This window comes from Abramis brama (assembly GCF_963993115.1).
Source record: "Abramis brama genome assembly, chromosome: 5".
NCBI lineage: Eukaryota > Metazoa > Chordata > Actinopteri > Cypriniformes > Leuciscidae > Abramis > Abramis brama.
The window spans coordinates 22,676,155-22,698,964 of NC_139967.1; the positions used below are offsets into that span (position 1 = coordinate 22,676,155).

At 35.5% G+C, this 22,810-nt stretch overlaps 1 protein-coding gene across 2 annotated transcripts; it reads right to left on the minus strand.

Moving 5' to 3' along the window:
* Positions 1 to 215: 215 nt before the first annotated feature.
* ttc33 (tetratricopeptide repeat domain 33) lies at positions 216 to 22,573 on the minus strand. 2 transcript variants are annotated; one of them, XM_084113944.1, is made up of 5 exons: positions 22,527 to 22,573; positions 21,353 to 21,580; positions 11,265 to 11,346; positions 5,899 to 6,030; positions 216 to 816 (listed from the first exon to the last, which is right to left on the minus strand). In XM_084113944.1, the coding sequence occupies exons 2-5, from the start codon at positions 21,577 to 21,579 to the stop codon at positions 448 to 450; spliced, it is 810 nt and encodes a 269-aa protein (XP_083970070.1). In that variant the 5' UTR covers position 21,580; positions 22,527 to 22,573; the 3' UTR covers positions 216 to 447. The 2 variants fall into 2 exon arrangements, with proteins under 2 accessions (XP_083970070.1, XP_083970069.1); XM_084113943.1 differs by having other exon boundaries at positions 22,450 to 22,545.
* Between the last annotated feature and the right edge of the window lie 237 nt (positions 22,574 to 22,810).

Genomic DNA, 22,810 nt, shown 5'->3' on the forward strand with positions numbered 1-22,810 from the left:
TAATGGAGCAAGTGTGTGTATCATGCTCTTCCCACTCAGTCCGGGCACATCAGAGTTTCACGCTGCTATAACAGCACTCTGGTCCCAGCGAGGGCTCAAATCTCACATAAAACGAGACTGAAACAAAGGAGACTGGGAATGACATTAATAATCAAGTGTGTACATTAAAAATGCTATTTTGAGAACTTGAAAGTGATGAAATAACAACAGAATGCTTCAGTAAAAGGAAGGAATTTATGCTCTTGTTTGAGTGAAAATGATCCAGAAGCATTTCAGATTCTTCTGGGAATCTGGTGCTCACTTTACAAATTCACTGGGGATAGTTGAACAACTGTGTTGAACACTATGAGGAAGCCAATCAGAACCCTGGATTATCAAATCAACAGTACATACATAATCGAAACAAAATACACCGATGAGGAGACACAAAAACAGCCTCCATTTCCCTCAGAGTCCTCGTGCCTTGACTAAAACACTCTGTGAGGATGAAGTGGGTTTGTTGTCATCCTCCAAAACCACCTCTTTGGTCACCCCACATGTGTCCACAACAACTGCCGTTTTCTTTAAGTCCTCATATTTTTTCTGTCTATCAGCCATGGCTGTGCAAGCCTCAATCACTTCATCGCTTTCAAAATCATAATCGCTCTTTAGCTCTGGAGCTTCCACAAGGAGCCTTCGGGCGTCTTCTTCCTGTGTCGCCCTTTCACGGAGAGCTTGTTGCTTCTCCCGGAGCTGTAAGGCCCAGCTTAGGTCTTCCTCCCAGAGGAGGCGCTCAGACGGATGCAGGTGCACCGCCACTTGGAAGGACCGTACAGCCTGGAACACACACAGGGAACATGAAACATACGCAAAGGTGAAACTACATGCAAAATGCATAGATGTAGATATACCGTACCGTTCAAAATTTTGGGGTCGGTACAGGTTTTTTTTTTTATGTTTCTGAAAGAGATCTCTTTTGCTCATTAAGGATGCATTTATTTCATCAAAAATGCAGTAAAAACAGTAATATTGTGAAATTAGTGGCCCTACCAGACGTCAGTGGGAGGAGTTAGTGTAAATAGCCTCTGCCAACAAGGCGGGCTATTTGCACTTAAGTGTTTTTAATGCATTCTTGCTGAATAAAAGTATTAATTTCTTTAAATAATTCTTACCCTAAACCTTTGAACATTAGTGTGAATGATATAGATATAGGTGATAGAGTATACCAAAATGGTATAATTAAAACTTTTCAATTTTTCAATGTAATATACTTTAGATTTCAAAACAAATTTAAATTTAAATAAAAACATGAAATAATTGATATCACTTTTGCTTTATCATGTTTTTGTGCTTTGTGACCCAAACTATTCCTATGTTTATCTACAATGTAAATGTTTGATATGACCAAAAGCAGCGACACACTGAATGTTAACTCTGCTAAATATATAACATGCACAGACTCAGTGCTGCACAATACTGATGTTTATTCCACATTCAAACCGAAGCATTCATGACTTCTCACTAGTTCTCAAGATAAAATAAACCTCTGCAGCCTTCTGGGATTACTGAACATGTACTAAAACAACTCCACTTACACAAAAAGACATTTCCCATTTCTTCCTAAAAACCCACTTCAAAAAATAACAGTTATAAATGAAACAGGCATGTGGTTTCAGCTCAATAAAACGATGCATGGGCGTCGGAAAAAAAAAAAAGTGGGTGGGTCCTCCCCCAGAAAAATGTTTACTGGAGTAACTGTTAAATACCATTTCATGTATTCTGGTGCCTTTTAATGAAAACAAGTAAAAAACTCCACTTCACGTCGGGCGGTTCTTTGCCTCCACATCGTGTATTAAATGCACGTGGATTATCCCGCTAATATCATGGTCATTTGCCAGCAATGACAACTTAAAGCTGTTATTGATGTTTGCAACGCAATATTTGACTGGAAGGGTACAACGGGCGGTTACTTTCATTTGCGGCTCGTTGAGAAATATAATGTAGCTATTCAGCGGAAATGGAGTTTAATTTATTAGGGAATTCCTCAAGTGGAATGGATTTTGACTGACGGCGCTATGAAAAGACAAATGCGCTGAATCAGAGAGAGACGGTAAAAGTAAGTGGGTCCAATATCATTGGTCTTAAAAAGTGGGTGGGTCTTGTCCCACCCATATACAATGGTTCCGACGCCCATGAAACTATGGGCTGATAATAAGCCTTAAGAGATCACATCATTCACGCTTCCATACAAAAAACAGCAACTGCAACCACTTTCTCAAGAGAGAGAAAGGAGGACATTTGCTCTCTGAGCAAATAATGAATTCATAAATAGGATTTAGTGGGGTGTTTTACCTTCATAATTGCCCTATTGACTCAACAATCTACAAAGGAACGATCAACTCTTTCAACAGAAACACTAGATCACATATCTGCCTGAAAGAGGAAGAATATCAGAGCCAGTGTGAGCAAGAGCCAAGAATCCAGCCCTTGTCAAAAAGAAAACCTTTAATGAGGAATAAAGCCATCTGATGGCTTTGGGAGACCTTTTCTCCTCCAGGGTCCTGATTGATTTAACAGAGATGATTTCAACAGTTGTGATGAAGTCATGGAACAGATTCATTCGATTTTGCTGGGTGACTTACACATCAAACTCAATAGTGCTGAATCCAACAATATGTTTGTTTGTGTGTGTGTGTGTGTGTGTGTGTGTGTGTGTGTGTGTCCATAAACAGAAGTTACTTGACATTTTTATGTGGTTATAACAATAGCATAGGAATGTCAACATGAAACAGAAATTCATCTATTTTCTAAATGCATCTTGATATTATTGTAATTGATCCATGCACGTTTAATTTAAAAAACATCAAAACATTTCATTTTTTTACATCGTAATTTTTAATAATATAAAAAATGTCATAAGGATCTTCTGGAGAAATAGCAGACTTACTCTCTGGTGATGTACTTCGGACTTCTCCAGTCATTTAGATCTCTTAAACCCTGTCCCTTCAAAACTGACCGCAAGATCTCATTCAGATCTGCCTCAAAGTACTTTTTGTTTGTTTTTTTCCACTCGATGTACATCACTATATGGAAGAACTGATCTGTTGCTTTTTTCAGTTTCACTGCAATTTAAAAAAAACAGAACGCCCAGGAAATAAAATAACAGTAATTTCTAAGAAAAAATTTGCTACACCTTTTGTGCAAACATATCTGGAAATATATTATTACAGGAAAGAAAAACAACTTTTCAACAGTTATATGAGCCGTTTTTCTCTTTCTATTATGCAATAACGTGATTAAAAACGGCGGATAATATGAATCAGAATCAAGGTAAATGCTAATCACAGTTAAATGAATGGAGACAATCCTCATTTTAAAGTGATTACAAGTTAGCAGCACAGATTCAAAAGTTTAAACAACACATTAACTTGATAGTGTGAGCTTTACATCATAATAATCTGTTCCATGATCCTGCAAAAAATGAAAGCCCTCTTAAAAATCACGGAACGTAAACAGTCCTCCACAATCCTCAGGTTATTTTTCTCTTTGGTTATTGACTTGACATGGCATGCTCAGCCCAAAGTAGTAAAGTATTTTTTCAAACTCTAGCCAACATGTCAAGCTCAGTGTGTGCGATGAGTGTTTAGATTATACACACACACGCACACACACTAGTAGTTACTAGCCAAAGAACTGTTGGATCTGCAAGGTTTTCTTTCATTAAGCATTTGTGTCTAATGCACACAATCACACACAGGTCGGGGCATGTAAGGTGTGGCAGTGTTCCTCTTCAAGTACTCTTCCATGCTCCTGGGCTTGGATGTACTGAACTACACACTTCATCACAATGACGCTTGATCTGAGTGATGGAAAAGTGGCAGAAGAACTCGTGCACCTTATACTGACTGACAAAGATGCAGAACCTGATTTCACAGAGTGCAACATATTTGTTGATCCTGGAACAACATTCCAATCAACCAATCAGTTTTAAGGGACAAGTTTACAGTTTATGTCAAGTTTAGACTTACAACCAGGGTTAGGTGCTACATCAGTGTTATTCACCCATGCTTTCCCTCTGGTTTTACGGATAACTTATGGGTAGGGTTAGGTTTAGGAGTAGAGATAGTTAGGATAAAATTGTTGTTCTAACATGTGACAAAGACACCGATACCATAACACAACTGGAAGACTATAGGTTGTTCCGTTTACAATGGAAGATATGCCTCAGTATGCTGAATAAACTGCTTGTGTGGAAACAGTTCATCACCTAATAAATTGACTCCCACGGTTGGCTGTTTATACAGGCTAAAGAATGCTACCGATGGGCTACTTATTAAAATATTTTTTTTGTCAATTTTTGGGGGTGAAATTTGTATTTATAGCCATTCAACATTACAGTATAACTGAAAGCCATATTTTTTAACATTGAATAGGCCTAAAACATATAGAACAATTTTTATTTTTAAGTGAACTTGTGTGTTGTATATAGTAATATGATGTTTCTGTCTCTGTCAATATCAGCTCTCTCTGTTTATTCTTACTTTATTTTTGCACAGTAATTTTCACAATAAGTAAGAAAATTACAAGTTAAAACATTTGGTATCAATATTTTTATGTAAGACACTTATTATACACTGTGTGCTTTTAAAAATGAACAGAACTATTACTTATTTTTAGTGGGTTCTCTTAAAAAAAAAAGAAAAAACAACAACAACAACATGCAGAAAATGTTGCAGTGGTTCTATCATTGTTAAGACCCGTTGGGGCTGATTTAACTGTATACTTAGAGCTTAAACAGGACTGACTAGATTAGTGTTTCCCAACCTTTTTTTTTGCCAAGGCACAATTTTGATAAGTAAAAAAATCACACGGCATAACACTATATAAAAATATAACAAAATTGCACAAACATGCATTGTTTTAAATGGCATATAAATCTAGATATTAGGCTAAATAAAAATTAGTACACACATTTAATGTGAAACTTTGAACAGGTAGGAACACAATAAGTATGATGTTGTTGGTGATGATAAAACAACAAATTTACATATCGGAAACCTTGTATTTAATAAAACACTGTCGTCGAAGTTGGTATAGTGGCTTTATATACTGTAGCCATGGTCAGACACTTGCACGTGTCATTAATATTAACATTTTATGAAATTCAAGCTAAAATTTAGTTAAGTTACAAGGTTTTTGACTAGCGAATGACAGATATAGTTTGTCACTGGAACAGCATTTGAGGCAGAACGTGCATCTCATTACGTTTTCATCAACGTACAGGATATACAATTTATTGTAGCTATATGGGCGCTCAGTTTTCTTGTTGTTGAAATCTCATGATCAAAATCTCATGATACAAAAGATGAAGTGCTCTGCACAGGATATTTAAAACACTATATTTGCTTCTAGACTAGGCGGCAAAGACTAAGACTATTCTCCACTCCTAAAATACAAAAAGACGTTATGGAATGCATTTCTTGAATAAATAAAATGCTGTACTTACGCAAACATCAGTTCTTTATTTTCCCTTGCATTGCACACAAGAAGAGATCTCTCCAAACTGTGCATGGTACATTCTAAATGGAGGCGGGTGGAGTTATGAGGTTTGAGTGACAGTTTGAGGAGCCAATGGTTTAGTCACAACCTCTTAATTTTTTTAATTGTAAAATATTTGTAAAACCCACAAACAGACTTAAAGGACGACCAATAGCATTAAGAAAAAGAAAAAAAACAATGACGAAATATAGAGATTAAATGTTTTGGCCCAACAGCGCAATTATATAATCTTATTTGTAGCATTTTTTCTAATTATGTTTTGGAATTTGATTATTTTCCACGGCACACCTGACAACCTGGCGGCACAGTGGTTGGGAAACACTGGACTAGATAACTGACTATGATGTAGCTCATACTTACTAGCTCCACTTCGCCAAGACTTATTTGAGCTCGGCCCAGAGTTTGCCACGCCTCCCACCAGAGGGGGCGGAGTTTGGTGGCCATCTCTGCAGACTGCACAGCCAGGAACACCTCTTGAAGGGTGATCAACACCTAAGGATTACACATAAAAAGGTTACAGACTCACCTCTTGAAACATTCTCAGCACATTTTTTTTTTTTTTTTTAAATCTGAACAGATTTTAAAACACTAGGCATAATACAGTTGGCAACTTTGTAAATGGTTACAGAAAAAAAAACTGGGCATCATAAACCAAATGACTGAGGAGGATCACACACTACCAGACTTTAAAGTCGTTCTGAACACAACAAACTCGCACAAAAACACGAGCCTCGCTGCTAGGAGATGCATGACAGATGAAAACAATGTGTGTTCTAAAATTGACTTAAAATATCACATCAATACCAACATGTTAGTCTGAAGCAAAAAAAAAAAAGAAAAAAAAAAAAGACCAAGACTGTGCCTCTCATACACTATTTGATTTTCAGTGAAATCTGTCGCTGACTGCTCAAAATATTCAGAATGGGTTGCATTCCTCCAGGTTGCAAAACGGGGCAAAATATGTGGGCAAACGTTGTGGTGTACTCCAGCCGTGACAAAAATCGGATTTATGCAACTTACAGCAGCTATTGTAGAACATTGTTAGCAACTTACATTTTTAAGCATACAACTATTTTATACTGTATACGAACAAAAAAAGTTATTTCACCACAGACCTAATTTCAGTCAGATATCCAAAACTACTGAATAAAAAGCACTAAAGAGAATTTGAGATAAAGCAACTGAATTAGACTTCAAGTTTGGCTTACAAATTAATGTCAAGTCTAAGCAGCTCAATTCATATCTAATCCGTTACATCAGTTACCAAGCTGATGTAATTTAACATTTTATTTTAAACATCAATAAAGTGTTATCACGTTGCTAAACATCCACTTTGGTCAAAAGTGAGAGACAATATAAATGACAACGAGTAAGCAAACACTGCACTACGTGGCAACACAGGGATGTTCTTGCATCACAGATGTTTCCATTGTGGAGTTTTATTTACTTAAAGCCTTTTAATTCAGGTCAGACCAATAATCAAAGTAAATACCAGCTTTATACAACGCAGGGTGTTGCCAGGGTAAGAGCAGTTAAAGGACAAAACTGAGCTGTAATCTTAATTTCCAGGCAGGCTGAAAAACATTAAATTCACATGTTGAGGTAAGCGTCACCACTGAACAGGTGTGTAATAAGCAGATGCTGGGAATATGGTGGGAGAGAAGAGAGGACAAATTGAGAAGGGAAATTAAAAATAAACTTTATGCAAATTCAACTTGATGGCAAACATTGCTTGTAGATCGATCAGGGCAAAACCAGAGCCAACCAACTGCTCCAATGTGATCAGATTACTAATGAGAGAGAGACACAAACACCTCGTTCTTTTCAGGTGACTCCCCGTATACTACATGATCATGAGATCAGCCAGGAAAAGGTCACTACTTTGGTTTACAAGAAAGGGAAAATAAGGACAGCCTTGTGACCAGCACTGAAACAAAACCCTGACCTATGCTGCACTCAAGTGCTTCTGGGAAATCATAATGACATGATGTACGTTCAAGTGATTTTGTTCAGAATAAAATGGACTGACTGGACAATTTCATATTGACAGGAAGCTTTTAGGACAGAAGAAAAGTAAATCAACAAAGAAAAGCAAAGAATGCACATTAGGTGTTCAGTGGCAGACAAATAAAAAAGTGTAAACGTCAACATTCACACAATGATGTGTTATGACCAATAGCAATTTGAAAGGAAATCCAGAGTTTTCTTCTGGTAACTATGACTTTACGCTGTCGTTCATGTGCGTTCAACTCATAAATTAAAGACTTAAATGCACCAATACTATATGTTTGACCTATAGTGAAGCTTCACTGACTGCCATCCATTCAAGGAATGCAAGGCTTTTGTTTACAGTGATATTATTTGGTGATGTTATTTATTATTAAATATAATAAACAAATTTCCATTGATTCCCTCTTTTTAACACTTTCTCAAGTATATCTTATGGAAAAGAATGTGTTTAAATGCACATACTGCTTTTTTTTGGAAAACTACAGAGACCCATTTGTATTGTAAAACCTGTTATATCACATTCAGAGTTTCGCATAGACTATATGATTTCGGCTTTATCTAGTTTCTGGAGTTTACACCCACATAACGAGACTGCGTTAGATCTCTGAATGAGAGAACTATGAGAAAACATGCATCTGTTATTGCTTTGATAGGACATATAATCAGGAATTCAATCACTTAAAAGGTGCGCAGAGTCCAACCCGTCATTCAACGCACACTCTTCTGTGCCATGAAAAACAACACTGCAAAAGACAGGGTTACAGAGACATCAAAGACAATACACTTACACCAAAGATAAGATGAAGAGCGATGAAAGAGGAGTTTATAAAAAGTGAGCAATAATGGAGGGAGAGATATACGGAAAAAGAGACTGTGAAAGGATGAGAAAGAAAAAACAGGGTCACAAGTGGATAGAAAAGACCAAGTGACTAGATGCAATGACTGGTACTGGATGCAATCTGTCTTATGTTAGTGATATTAACGAGTAAACAAGTGTGTTTGTGTACTCAGCTCAATGAGCAGCTGAGCCATTGAACATGCATATATGTATTTCGAAAGCATGTGTGTGTGTGTGTGTGTGTGAGTGTGTGTGTGTGTGTGTGACTAAGCAAGTACGCAAACATCTACATTTAGGGCCATTCAGTGAATTTTGTACAGGCCACTGAAGTCAAATAAAAGAGAGAAAACCAAATATTGCAATCCAAGACAATACTTGAAGTGCTTATATTGCAAACATATTAAATCATGAAATTCTAGTCTTAATTGGCCTCTTCTCATTTGTCACTGAATTTTCTTATCGCTTAAAATGACGTTAAAATGACAAAACATACTTGTGACTATAATCCTGATAGGAGAGAAATTAATATTTATTACGATTACATAACAAAATCTATCAATACCCTCTGTTAAGTGTAAAATTAAATTCTATTCAGTTGTCAAAGGGATGAAAATGATCAACGGAAAATTTCTATGTCTGTGCCAAATCCAAGATCCTGTAATGTCCTATCAGCAGACTCTCATTTTGACTGTCAGAGCTAAAGCTGAGATGAGATCATGGGAGTGGATAATGGACAGAAGAGAGTGCAAAAGACAGGATATTAAAGGTAAGACGAGTGAATGAGGTAAAAAATGGATATGGAAAATAATAGGCATCTTTGGCTTATCATAGCCGGAAACAATAACAATACGGAAACAACAATAATACTATCTTTTTTAGGGTATGCTTTTTTTGTTGCATGTATACCATGTGATTTGTGTAGAGCAGCCGCTTGTCAACAAAGTCACTGGATAAAGACGTTGCTCCAGTTAACGCTGAAAGGAGCAGCCCGCCTGGAGGGTTGTCAAACTGCTTTTTCTTTTCTTTTCCCGGCACATTATACGGTCATAAAGGGTTAGTTCACCCAAAAATTAAAATCCTGTCAGTAATTACTCACCCTCATGTTGTTCCAACCCCGTAAGACTTTAAAACAGATATTTTTTATGAAATCTGAGAGCTGGCTCACTCCTTCATCAAAAATATCTTAATTTGTGTTCCGAAGATGAATGAAAGTCTAACGGGGCTGGAACAACATGAGGGTGAGTAATTACTGACAGAATTTTAATTTCTGAGTAAAATAACTCTTTAATGCTGTCATACATCATCATAAAACACGTTTAATATTCATTACAAATTGCTAACATGTTCATGTGATCTATAAAGTTGAACTTTTTCAGAAACAGCCTACTATTAGCTGAAGCAAGCTCAATGACTGTTCTGGCATTACTTTAACCAACATTCAGTGAATAACACATTTATATTGCGCAACTGCCACTTTCAACATCAGTCACACATTTTATTTCACTTTATTTTTGGAATTTGCTTCATATCTTATGGTCTTAAAAGCTTTTTATCTCAAAATTTAAATGAGTGAAATGACGTTTACCTATCCCTCCCTTTACCCCTCTACAGATAAAGAGTTGTCGGGATAATTCCGGTTCGCGTGGCTACATGGAAGCGATAAAAATTCTGTATTATAAATTTTAAGGCCAGACAAGTAGTATGTCGAGGGTTGATTTGTAGGGTAGGACTACATGCCTAAGCACATATATTCAAATGCGCATACCTATAGACTGAACTCGTAATGCCATCGGCGTTCTCACTGGTTCGCGTTTTTGAAGTTTGCGCAGAAAGAACTTAAGAGTTTTCTGGTGAAACGGTGTTGTGTTAGCGGCCCCTAAGTTAATAACTAATGATCGTTGCGACGGACAAATTTAGCTGGACAAAATTTATTTTTGTCTTTATTCTAGAGCTGCTATAAACTTTATTCTAGAGCTGCTATAAAGCCAAAACACTTTACTTTAATTCCCTATTACCAATGTAAAGCTGCTTTGGAACAATCTACATTGTTAAAAGTGCTATATAAATGAAGATGACTTGACTTGACTTGACATTGTAGACAAATATGAATTGTGCCTACAGATTTTTTTTGAAATAATAACAGATTTATAATATTTATTCATTCATTCAATTTAATTATCAGTCATACATGGTAATACAAGAAAAGCAGCAACAAGTGTGAAGCACTACTTCAATTTGCTTGTTTTTGTTCAACATAATTCTTCACAAAACAGCAGTGGTAGACAGATGTTACATGTCTAAGCTCCTAACACAAAGGATCCGAGGTCCGATGGGAAGTAAATCTGACTCATGAACTGGTAAGTTAACGTCATACTGCAATAACCTTGTTTGAGAACCACTGTGCTCTTGAGAAAGACTCTTAAACCCAGTGGGCATTTCCCTACATTAAGACACAAGAAAGCATCAGCTAAATGATACCATTTATTTATGCTGAAGCGGGCTGTATTGTCATGACTGATGTCTAAAATTTGCAGAGTTCTCCTTCCATCCAGAGTGAAGGAGAGGTACAGTATGTCCATAGTGTTCTCTCTGTAAGATACAGTTTGTTTGTGCACTACCAGCCCATTACTGTGAGAGAAGAGAAGAGAGAATATGTGGAAAAAAAGTTCTGTTATAAAGCCAGAGATAGGGAGTGTGTTTGGAGAGTGAAACTTGGGGAGGAGGAAATGAAAATAACAGCAAGAGAAAAAGAGAGAAGCGAGGAAAAGAGTGTGTCAGCATAACAGCTGTGTGCCTCTACATCTGCAGTATATTCCACTATTGCAGAATAACCATCAATTTTATAGTGTGTATAAACAAAACTGTTTTTCGTTTTTACCTGTGACTTCATCTCATACAGAACGGCATCATCTGGTGTAAGCTGAAGAGCGTCGTCCCACCTCTTCAATGCCTCCCAGTTTCTAGAGCAAACACATATACAGAAAATACTCCTATCAATTTCCATTTAAAGGATCAAACACACATAACTGCAGTATATTCAAATGCATATTTAAGAACGCAAACACATCTACTGTTGACCATTATCTTGATAAATCTCATTTCTGCAAGCAGCAGGTTGCTTCATCATTTTAACAAGTGATATCAAACAGTCCTCAAAGTCTTTAAACCTCGCTCTAGCATGTAAAAATAGTTTTTATCAAGGTGGATTCATATGACAAATGCAATTTCAATTATTATACAAGACCAAACGAATTTTTTTTTTAAAACATTGCCAGTAAATGGTCTTATTCATACCAATAGCACAACAAATATTTGTTGGGCTGAATGAAAAGAAAATTAAAACTGATTCAATAGATGACGCAAATACATCTTTCAGCTAGTCTAGTCAATGGCAAGTATTAGAAAAAAAGTGTCAATTTTAGTAGTTAGTCAAAAAGAGCAATTTTAGTAACGAGAACAGAAATAGTGATGACCAAACAAAGCAAGCATTTTGAGTGGCCTATGAAGATGAAGACTTGGAGAATAATTCAATCTTCATTGTTGGAGGTTGGGCTGGATTTCAGGAAGCCTGTTCTAGACTAAATGTGAGCATGCATTTACCTATCTCAACTTTTCACAAAAACAGATTCAGAATTTTCTCAAAATGAATTGAAAGTGAAACGCAAACCGTTAGGCAAAATATTACACACCGGCAATTAAATATACTGTACTTTATGTATTTAATCTCACTTTATTAACCAATGTATTTGCTGCTGACCTTCGATGATCCAATTCATCACTGCTAATTGCAAAAATTACTTTAGATAAACATCATATTGGTTTCATTTTTTGTTTTGTTTTTATTGCTAAAGAGTGTTGAAAGGGCCTTTATATTTGCCAAAAATATAACTTTTTTTACTATTATAAAAGTCCAGCCCAGGTGAGAAAATGTAATGCATTACTTTTCATTAAAAGTAACTAAGTAACAATTAGCTAACTAGTTTTTTTTTAACGCAATAATGTATCACAATACTTTTAAAAGTAACTTTTTCCAACACAGTCAATCTTGGCAATAAAGACAAACACATGATTCTAGGCTTAAATATAAGAGATTTCTGGTTCAAAATGCTAAATATATAATACACACAAAAAAAAAAAAACTGAGAAGAACATTAATTTTGACAATGTATATATCTTCACAATGATTCTGGCAGACTGAGCAACATTCCCTTTGTAAGGTATGCATGGGGTAAAAACAGGATATTTGTCGACGAGTTTCACACATGTAACTGCAAGTCTTCTCTTGTTTTCTTTCCTTGCAGAAAAAGCAAACTGGCAAATGAGTATAAATAAGTGTTTTACTATTTCATCATAGCAGGGGTAAAAATAAAATAAAAATTAAACAAGTTTACCCTGCTTGTTGTCAATTAATTGTGAAAGAAACTAAAAGATTTCTTGGTGGTTAATTGGGAACTGTTTGAATGATAGATCAACTGTTTTGAAAATAAACTTATATTTTATGTCAGAAAATGCAGCCTTCTAAGAAAACCAAAGTAATTACTGCACCTACGTCACAAAGGTTGAAATGTCAAGTTCAAATTTCATATAACGTCTCTTGTTGAAAATTCAGGGGTCAGGGTCAGACCTCATTACCACATTAAATTAAAGACCTTTAAGGCCTTGCAGTTTCCCATAATTCCCCAGACCAGGCAGTCACTGTCACGAAGAAGAAGATGAAGGCAATCAGATAACATTTAATAAATCCAATGGGTACAGCAACAGAGCAACATACAACACATCCACATACTGACAACACTGAACTGAAACAGAACCGAACATATATACAGGTGAGATGATGCTTGTTATTGAGTGCACAGCTGAAAATCATTAGTGTTGGACAACAAATGAGTGATTAACGCAGACAAAGATGAAACACGAAGAGTCAAACATGACTGTGACAGTCACCTCCTCTTCACAGAAGCAGTTCCTGTATTTGCACAATGGGAAACTTAACTAGTGTTAAACATCAGCTGTGCAAATACCGCATGCTGTTTTTCTGAGAGTCCATAAAACGATCCAGCTTCTTTAATCTGTGCCATGTCTGTGTTTATCATGCAAATAATGTACAGTGATTAAACATAAGTGCTGGGTACTTTTTTACAAAGTCCTGTGGTAAATGGTGAGATAAATAAGGACTTCCTATGAAAGAATTTACTAGATGTTTTCCAGGTATGTGATTGTGAAACACGTCATAAGTAAGGCAAAAAGTACATAGTGTTACTGTACCTGCAAAAGAGGGTGTAGGTATGAGGAAAGGAGTACGTCCTGTCATCTTTTCACAAGTAACAAAAAATTGTAAATACAACTTTATACTCATACTATATATAGAACTCTCAGCCAGGTCAGCCAGCTAATAAGTAGTTTTAAAAAACAAATATGCTCTATCACTATCTTATTGTGTGTTATTAATGGAAAAGAAAGATTGTGACAGATGTTTGCAAAAACATTTTGCACATTTTCTTCTCAGAATTGCCACAAAAAAAACATGTGCTGCTGTAGCTATGTGATAGTGTGAAAGTGTGGCTGGGTGTGGTATTGTGTGAAAAATGACATGGAGGCAATTCATGACTCCACCTCATTAAAAAGGATGTAAGAAAACATACAGAGTCTCTGTCAGGTCTTTATGTTTAAATTATGTGGTCTTCATTACTGAACATGAATGAAATCCTCATATTAGATTTCTCATTATACAACAGTTATGAATAACTCTACTGTACAAGATCTTGGGCATTTGCGATGAGAACAGAGACAATATGAAACAGGAAGAAGGTACACAGGCAGACTCACAAACGCAACGGTGAACTAAATGCACTTGAACAGTTGGAGCTAAGCAAAATGGCATGAGAGCATCTATAAAGTGACAACTCTATAGTTTTTCCTTTGCATGTGATAGAGATCTGGTTTCTCGGATGGCACTGTGCAAAATTATATTTGAGTCTGACATTTCAAATTCGATCTAAGCCATTTTCATAAGTAGAAATGCTTTAGATAAGTATGACCTCAGTGTAAATGGTTAGGTCAGATATCCAATTTTTAAGTCAATCTTATGGAACATCAACATTCATCATAATTGTCTGTTTGATTTACCCATGGCATAAATATTACAATTATTTATTAATTGCACTATATGAAGTATTACAAATAAAGGTGCACAAATATATTTGTTTAAAATATTGGTTTCACTTGCTTTCAACAGTAGCAATAGATGTAAAATGTAAATTAATAAATTTAGGACAAAATTTTACTCTAATTTCAAATTATAACAAAAATATATATATATTTTTTCCAGCATTCAGTGTGGGATTTAATTGTTTGATTCAAAGAGTAAGTAGCCCATTTCAAATGGATCACCTATACAGATTTTTTTGACTGTCTTCTGAGGGTTTCTTGGACTAGTCGGTTACAAAATTTCTGTTTAAATGTTATGGAAATTAGTCATCATGGTGCACATCCCTAATTTTGATCATATTACGACAGAAGCATGCTTTCCATATCAGACATTATTGACCGATGTCTGATATTGACCCAATGTAAAAGGTCATGTTATGTGAAACACACACACACACACAAAAAAATATATATATGAGCAGAAAATTAGACTTGGGTACAAGGGTTAGCATAAACAGCCAATGATGCACTGAGCTAGCAAAACATCTACAACATCACAGTTCAATGTGCTGGAGCCTGGTATGTTGTCTTTATAGCCATGTAGAGCCTTGAGTCATGTGAAGCTAAGAGATGTTATTAACTATTACCATCATCCCTAATGTAAGTGACACTATGACACTACAGTGTCAAAGTACTATTTGTCCTTCACTTTGTAACTATGCATTAGACTTTCCCTGCTGAGCCATCAATATTTCAGGAACCCCCTGGAAACTTAATCAGTTTTTAATTTAAAAAGGCAGATAATATAAGGACAAAAAATGAGGAATTTAATAACATTGGAGCATTAAGTCTTAATATCACTGATTATGCTTAAGAAAAAAAACAAAGAACAAATTCATCAGCAAGAGATGGACATTAAAGTTCAGTCCAGCATTAGGAATATGCTTTCTGATGTTTGGCAGCAAAATCTGGCCTGTTGGCACTTTCGGAACTTAAATTACAGATGTATAAACATTTATAATCAATTCTGCAATGGAAACTTAAAAATGGTCTCATTCCACTTAATAAAGTATTTTTTATTTTTATTTTTATTTTTTTTATTAAATGCTTGTAGAAGATAACACTTAATAAAGTATTGCAGGAAAGTTTAACTCGAAATGTATGTCATCCAGGAAATAGCTCCACTAATAGCGGAAAAGCTCCAACATGTGTCAACATGACAGGAGACACAAGCCATCTGTCCTGTCACTTTTTCATTGAAGACAACTAAACATCAACGAGACAAGGATTAAGAGGGCGTTCACATGCCCTTTTTAAAATTTGGGTCACACACTGGTCAAAAAAAGGCAACTCTCCTAAACTGAATGTTTTGTTTAATGTATAATTTAGCATAAAAAAAAGTACTTTCCAATCTTAAAAGTATGCATGAACATTTGAAATTTTATTGACACTGTTCAACGCAAGTGTCACAACATTTCAGACCAAATGTAAATCAAACAGCTAATTATAACAAATTACATAAAAAAATAATTTCCAACCTAACTGTTCACACTAAAGTCACATGGCAAAAAGTCAGATACTAAATTATTTTCACATATTAAAATGGTAGAGTTTTGTTTTAACAAGTTACTGTAGAACTGCAGTTCTACTCCATGCAACAGTTTATATTCAGTAATGGTGTAAGCCTTGATCTCTAACTGAGTGGAAGTTTAAGAAAGAAAAATCCTACCAAAGAGTAAAAGAAACAATCTAAGATGAATGTCATGTTAATACTGGGATAACTAATGGGACTCAGGGTTAAATGACAAAGTAGGCAAATTCCTGAGAAAAGCCAACTTTCAAATATCCCATGCAGATCAATAAGTAACAGGGTTTGAAATAAACACACAGTATCTTCTACCCATGGTAATACTGCTGGATACCAATACAACATTTATATGCACCAGCAAAAAGAGATAAAAACACAAGTTATTAAATGTAGTCTCATAGTGAGTGCATTGGGCTGACCTGCACCCATTGTCCTCCAGCTCCATGTAATTTCCTCATCACAATCCATTTATTCTCCAAAGAACTTGATTACAAGAGTCGCCGGGGCAACACGCCTCTTCAGGGGCTGCTGGGGTTTCACTTACTGGTGTAAAGCATAAGCCAGGATCATTGTTTAAGGGGGTATGGTCACTGACCCCAGCCATAATGGCTTCGAAAGAATGTGAATGAGTCACTTCAAGTTACCTGCTGTAGCATCTCTACAACTCTACTGCAAATATGGTTGGCTTTTATGAAATATGTATGGTTAATCATTCTGATAAAAAGTGTCTTCTAAAAGACAAAATATAAACTTTTGATGAAATATTCCTTGATGGCACCAGAAAGACACTGCATTTCTACTATAAAAATCTCAGAGGTATAGATGGACTTCTAAGAGTAATGCTATCTTCCTATTCAGATAGTATAAAACATAGCCTAAATTGATTATATGAGCACTTCCTAACAATCTAACTGTAAAGTTTAAATGTGTGTATTTTATGGATCCTCTACCAATTTCAATGTGTTCCAGATCTCCAGTACTGTACTGAACTGAAATACTGAACATTCAAATCTATTAGGGTCTTAACATTCTCACAGAATAATGATGTATGTATGACTGTACCAAGGTCGGATGAGCCTAGATAACCATTTTCTATTTAAGTCCTCCCTGGTAACACAGTGCTATTTTTGCCCTTCACAGTTAAATGGGCCACTTAACAAAAAGCAAAAAAAGAAATGTAATGTAGTGTTCAAATCTATTTTTCCACATTTTTTTAATTGAAAATCATCGTATGAAATAAGTCCAAATGCAATAAACAGGGATGAATGAACAATTGAACAGGATGAACAAACAGGTACAAAAACCAGCAGAGCTGAACCATGTTCATTTTCACCAACAACATCACCACAGTTATCTATAATTATAATTATTAAAAAAAAACTAGTGGTGGGCAACGATTAATCGCATCCAAAATAAAATTTTGCGTTTACATAATGTGTGTGTGTACTGTGTATAATTATTTTGTGTATATATATATATATATATATATATATATATATATATATATATATATATATATATATATATAAATAAATAAATACACACACATGCATGTATATATTTAAGATTCTTTTTATATTTACATAAAAAATATTTAACTATAATATAAATTATGTATGTATATATATATATATATATATATATATATATATATATATATATATATATATATATATATTATATATACACACACACACACAGTATATACATGCAAATATTTGTTAAATATATATACATGCATATGTGTGTATTTATATATACAAAATAATTTTACATATTACACTCAAAGCACTACACTGCACGGTTACATGCTGTGTTAAGACAACATTATGAGCCCAACTTTAAGACTGTCTTGACCAAACGCAAAACAACAAATCTGCAGCCACTACAGGGCCTTTAGCAAAGAGAGCCGCAGGGGTAATTCATTATACATAAACACTAAAACCAGTGGCCCTGTCATTTACTTGACTTGATCTGGCAATAAATAAATTCAACATCCCACCAAAGACCAGCTGCTATCAAAACCTTAGAGACATCATCACATTTCTGGCAAACACCTTTAATTCCTCTGAAAAACAGGTGCAACAAATATTGGCATAGTGCTACAGCAATCACATCACGAGTGGCAGCAACCTACAGCACACTATTACACAGTTAGAGCCAAAGCGCTGCTTAATCATGCCATTAAACAACATTTCATACTACAGTCTTAAAGAATCTAAAGACAGAGAGCAATGGAGAAGAACAGAAGGAGCTAAATGGTTGTAAAATTGAAGAGTGACACTCTACCCTGACCTCTCATGGACTTGTTAAGGCTTAACAGGGTAAGGCCGCAATAATGGCAGCTTGTTTTTAATCCACGTCTCTAAACCATCTTCCAGTAAATTCAAGCTATTCTTTTATCCTCTCCAAGCTCTTGCTGGCTATGACGTTTATAGCCTTTCTTTGGACGCTGAGAAAACAAGTGGCCTAATTTGACTTATTGTTCTGGTTAAGTAGTAAAAGGATGAGAAACTTGAGAAAGAAGCCCTTTTTCCTCTCTGTCTCATCCTTTGTAAGGACTATCGTAATCTTTATACGGACACACCTGATGCACTGATTCATATAATAAATGCTGCCTCAGGAAGAGAAAGTGCATATTAAACAATGACGTAATTACTTATTATCTAAGAAAATAAATAACTAAAGCAAAAAGTTGGAGTGTATTACCTTTCAGCAATACACTCAGTCTTGCATCATGACCGTCAGTTGAGCTTTTCACAGACATGCTAAAACTGAAAAGTCCCATTTGAGTGCTAAAATGTTCAGCTTCTACGAGCTGCACTGAACTCCTGTCTAGGCCTCTTCAGCTGGTGTTAGGCTTAATAAATGATATCCAAAGTCACTGACAGAATGTATGTCAATAAAAGTACACGGATGTAATCTTTTTTTCTACATCAGATATATAAAAGTACAAGATTTGCTTTGAAAAGTGATATATTAAACACCTTTATCCTTCCTTGCTAACCTGAGTTATCTATGTTTTCATTCAGGATGGATAATGTAAGTAGTTGGCTGATCTCAAAAGTTCAGTAAACCCATACATTTAATTGAAAAAAGTAAAAAAAAATAAAAAAAATGTTGAATGAGCATCTGATCTGTCAAGCTCAAAAATACCAAAAATGGCACCATGAAAAGTATCATACTCCATTCAACTTCTGCACTGTATTTCAAGTATTCTGAAGCCATACAATAGATTTGTTTGAGACAGCACATTTAGTGAACTCCTTGAACCAAACAAGTGACATCCACATGCAGTAAGTCCATAGTGAACCCACAGCCCCATCTGTTGGATGAATGCGGTACTGTTATAATTGATAACCTAAGACCAGTGGTTGAGAGCCCGTGGCCTTTGACCAAAATCATGGGGCTCGTCAAATCTAAATGACCCGACAGCAGCTTTCATATCTGAAGAGAGCGAAGTATTTGTGTCACGCTGCAGACTTCTATGGAAGATAGAGACTGAATCTGAAACCTTCAGATGACAGACACAGCTCATATCTCCATCTCTGTAAGTTACCGAAAGAAAATGAAGCACACAGCGGTCCTTTTGCACTGTTGTCCAGTCCAGTTCACACAGCAGGGGTTTGCAGAGAATGCAGTTAAAAAAGGTGTTTAGTAAAATAATAATAGTAATAGTAAAACAATAGTTTTTGCATTAGCTCTTTCGAAAAAATGCACTGAAACAAAACTGGCTCTTTTGTGAAAAAAGGTTCCCTACTCCTGACATAAGACCAGCCGCTTAGATTATTGGCTGATGAATTCAAACTCTGTTTTTATCATTGACAATAACTGCTGTGTCATGTTGCTGGCCAATGCATTGACCTGCTTAAATAACAACTAACAGATGAATAACCGTAAAAGGCGAAATAGCTATCAGTCTGTTTTCCTGGAAGGGTTGTGCCTGGCACTTGCCTATAGAGTGTGGAAAAAGAGACAAAATCAGGTAAGATGAGAGAAGAGTTTTTCACAGGCCTACGTGTATCTTAAAATGGGACCTATCATTTCAAATCAAGCAGATAACTTAGTCACACTTTATATTAGGTCATTAACTAATATGTACTTGCATTACAATAAATACAATTAGGAAAAAAAACAGGTACAATGTACTTATTGTGTTCATGTTGTATTGCAAAACACTTTTGCTGTTATTGAGGTGAGATTAAGGTACGGTTAGGTTTAAGGGTGGGTTGAGGGAAGGATCAACAGTGTAATTATAGATGTCATTACAGAAATTAATTACAGATGTAATTACATGCAGGTGTTTTTTAAATATAGGTACAATGTACAAAACATGTACACAAAAACTGCATTGTATCAAATGATTAATTTGAATTTGGCCAGAAGCAAGTCATTTTACTTTAAAGTTTTAAATATGAATATTTTTCTTACGCAAACTCATCGCTTTGCTTCAGAAGGCCTTTATTAACGCCCCAGAGCCGTTTGGAGTTTGTTTATGATGGATGGATTCACTTTTTTGAGCTTCAAACTGTTGGTTGCAATTCCCTGCCATTATAAAGCTTGGAAGAGCCAGGATATTTTTTTATATAACTCCGATTGTATTCGTCTGAAAGAAGAAAGTCATTTACACCTAGGATGGCTTTTGAGGGTGAGTAAATCATGGGCTAATTTTCATTTTTAAAGTGAACTACTCCTTTAAGATAAAAAACATCAAATAATATGTATTGTTTAAATGAATTCAAACTAAATAGGTTTTATAGAATAAAGTGATATGTCATGAATTTTTTTTTTTTTCACTTGGACACAAAAATATGCACGTCATGTCATTGACCCATATACAATATATACTATATAGCAAGGAATTCAAAACTGACACTTTTTGTTTTTTATGCAGTATTGCAGATTTTATTATTAGCGATTTATCCGTGCACAAACTGCGCGCACACACACATACATATATATATGATCTTCTCTGATGGCGTGTTTACTGGCACGAGGGCGGTACAACCTGTCACTCACATCCGATCACAGCAAATAGCAAGCCACAATGATTCAACCATCCAATCAATTACTGGTGGACAAAATCAAGTCCTGCTCTACATACAAGAAGCGATTCACTCGTATATAAATCACAATAGGGAAGAAAAGACAATCGCAACTTCCGCTTCATGCTAACTTTAAAAACACAATGGAATTAGACATTTGGATTTAACAAGCACACAAACACCTACCTGCCCTGCTCGGCGAGCAGCGCTCCTTCATCCTTTAGTCTCTTGCTCTTGACAGCACAATCCTCCAGCAGCACCTCTCGCCGCCGCTTGATCACGTGCAACCAATCAACTCCCTCCTTCTCCACATCACCCTCATCATCCACCTTCTCTGAGTCCTGCTGAAACTGCTCCACCGTCGTCTTGGAAACTCTCTCCCCCACCTTACGCTTCCAGCCGAAGGAGGCCATCCTGACAAAACAAAACTCAAATTAAGTTGTGTTATTTTCAGCTTATCACGCACATTCCTACACAAAGCATATTTACACATTTTATCTTAGTTACATGTCATTACCGAAACGTATAATTTAGGAATATGTTTTCAGTAAAAGACATAATAAGGACATTTAAAATTATTCTGAGGCCAAACCTTGAAGGTATTGGTATTATATACAATATCATTTGGGTACCTAATTCACGCCTTAGACCTATTTGTTTTGTAAGAAGATCATTGCATGATTTGATTACAAAGAGTATATTATAATAATACTACACTGCTTTTTCCATGCAAAGGCTCTGAAAATTTTTTTTTTTACATTTTTTTTTTAATTAAATATGAACAACGCTATATTGTATAACTATATTTGCCTTTGAAATCAAAGAACATAAATAGACTGAATGAGTTTCGTTGAAATGTTAAGGCTAAAGATTATTTATATATTCAAACGATTATTTCTACATTTATTTTAAAGTGGTTTAAATGACTCAAGTAAAAATCAATCAACACACTAAGGCTGTAGAACGTATTAAAATAAATGCATCTTAAATGATTGTCTTTGCATCAAAAATGGCTTAATTCGGCTGTAAATTTCTAGGTAACGTTACAGTCGTCTCATAATATTGAACCTGTAACTGCAATAAGGTCAAGTGCACTTGTAATGCAGCCAACAGTCTGCAGCTGAAGTAACACATGGCTGTTTTACAGCTGCACAGGTCACACTCATACACTGTCGGAATCACAAAAACACAAAGCGGCAGCCACTAAAGCTCTTTACGTAGATTTTATGTTATGTTAACATAATGTTATTTTATGTTAAAATATAAGGTCGAAAAAGCCAAACCTGATTCATAAATAGCAATTAATTCACGACAGCATCACTTGACAGATTGTGGTTCTGTCGCAACAACGCGTACTTACGAATGTTTTGGACTTGTCCACTCCGCCCTCTAACCCGGAAGTACTGTAAAACTCTCTTAAAGGTAAAGAGACATTTAAGAACCAATAAACCCTCTGACAAGCGAGGCTGGTTCTGTTACCGTTAGTCCTGTTTTTTGTTTTTTCTATTTATATAATGTGGTAGCAAAAACATGGGCATTTATTTTGTAGATAAACAAATGAACTTACAGCCTGTACATTGATCAATTAAATAATCATGTATTCATCAAGAGCCAAGATGAATCTCCTGTTTTTTCCACATTATT

Coding starts and splice junctions, on each gene's coding strand:
- ttc33 (XM_084113944.1), bottom strand. CDS start 21,579: ATGGCCTCCTTCGGCTGGAAGCGTAAGGTGGGGGAGAGAGTTTCCAAG. Junction 6,031..11,264: donor TGTATGAGATGAAGTCACAG/GTAAAAACGAAA, acceptor TGTAATCCTTAG/GTGTTGATCACCCTTCAAGA. Junction 817..5,898: donor GTCTTGGCGAAGTGGAGCTA/GTAAGTATGAGC, acceptor TGTGTGTTCCAG/GCTGTACGGTCCTTCCAAGT.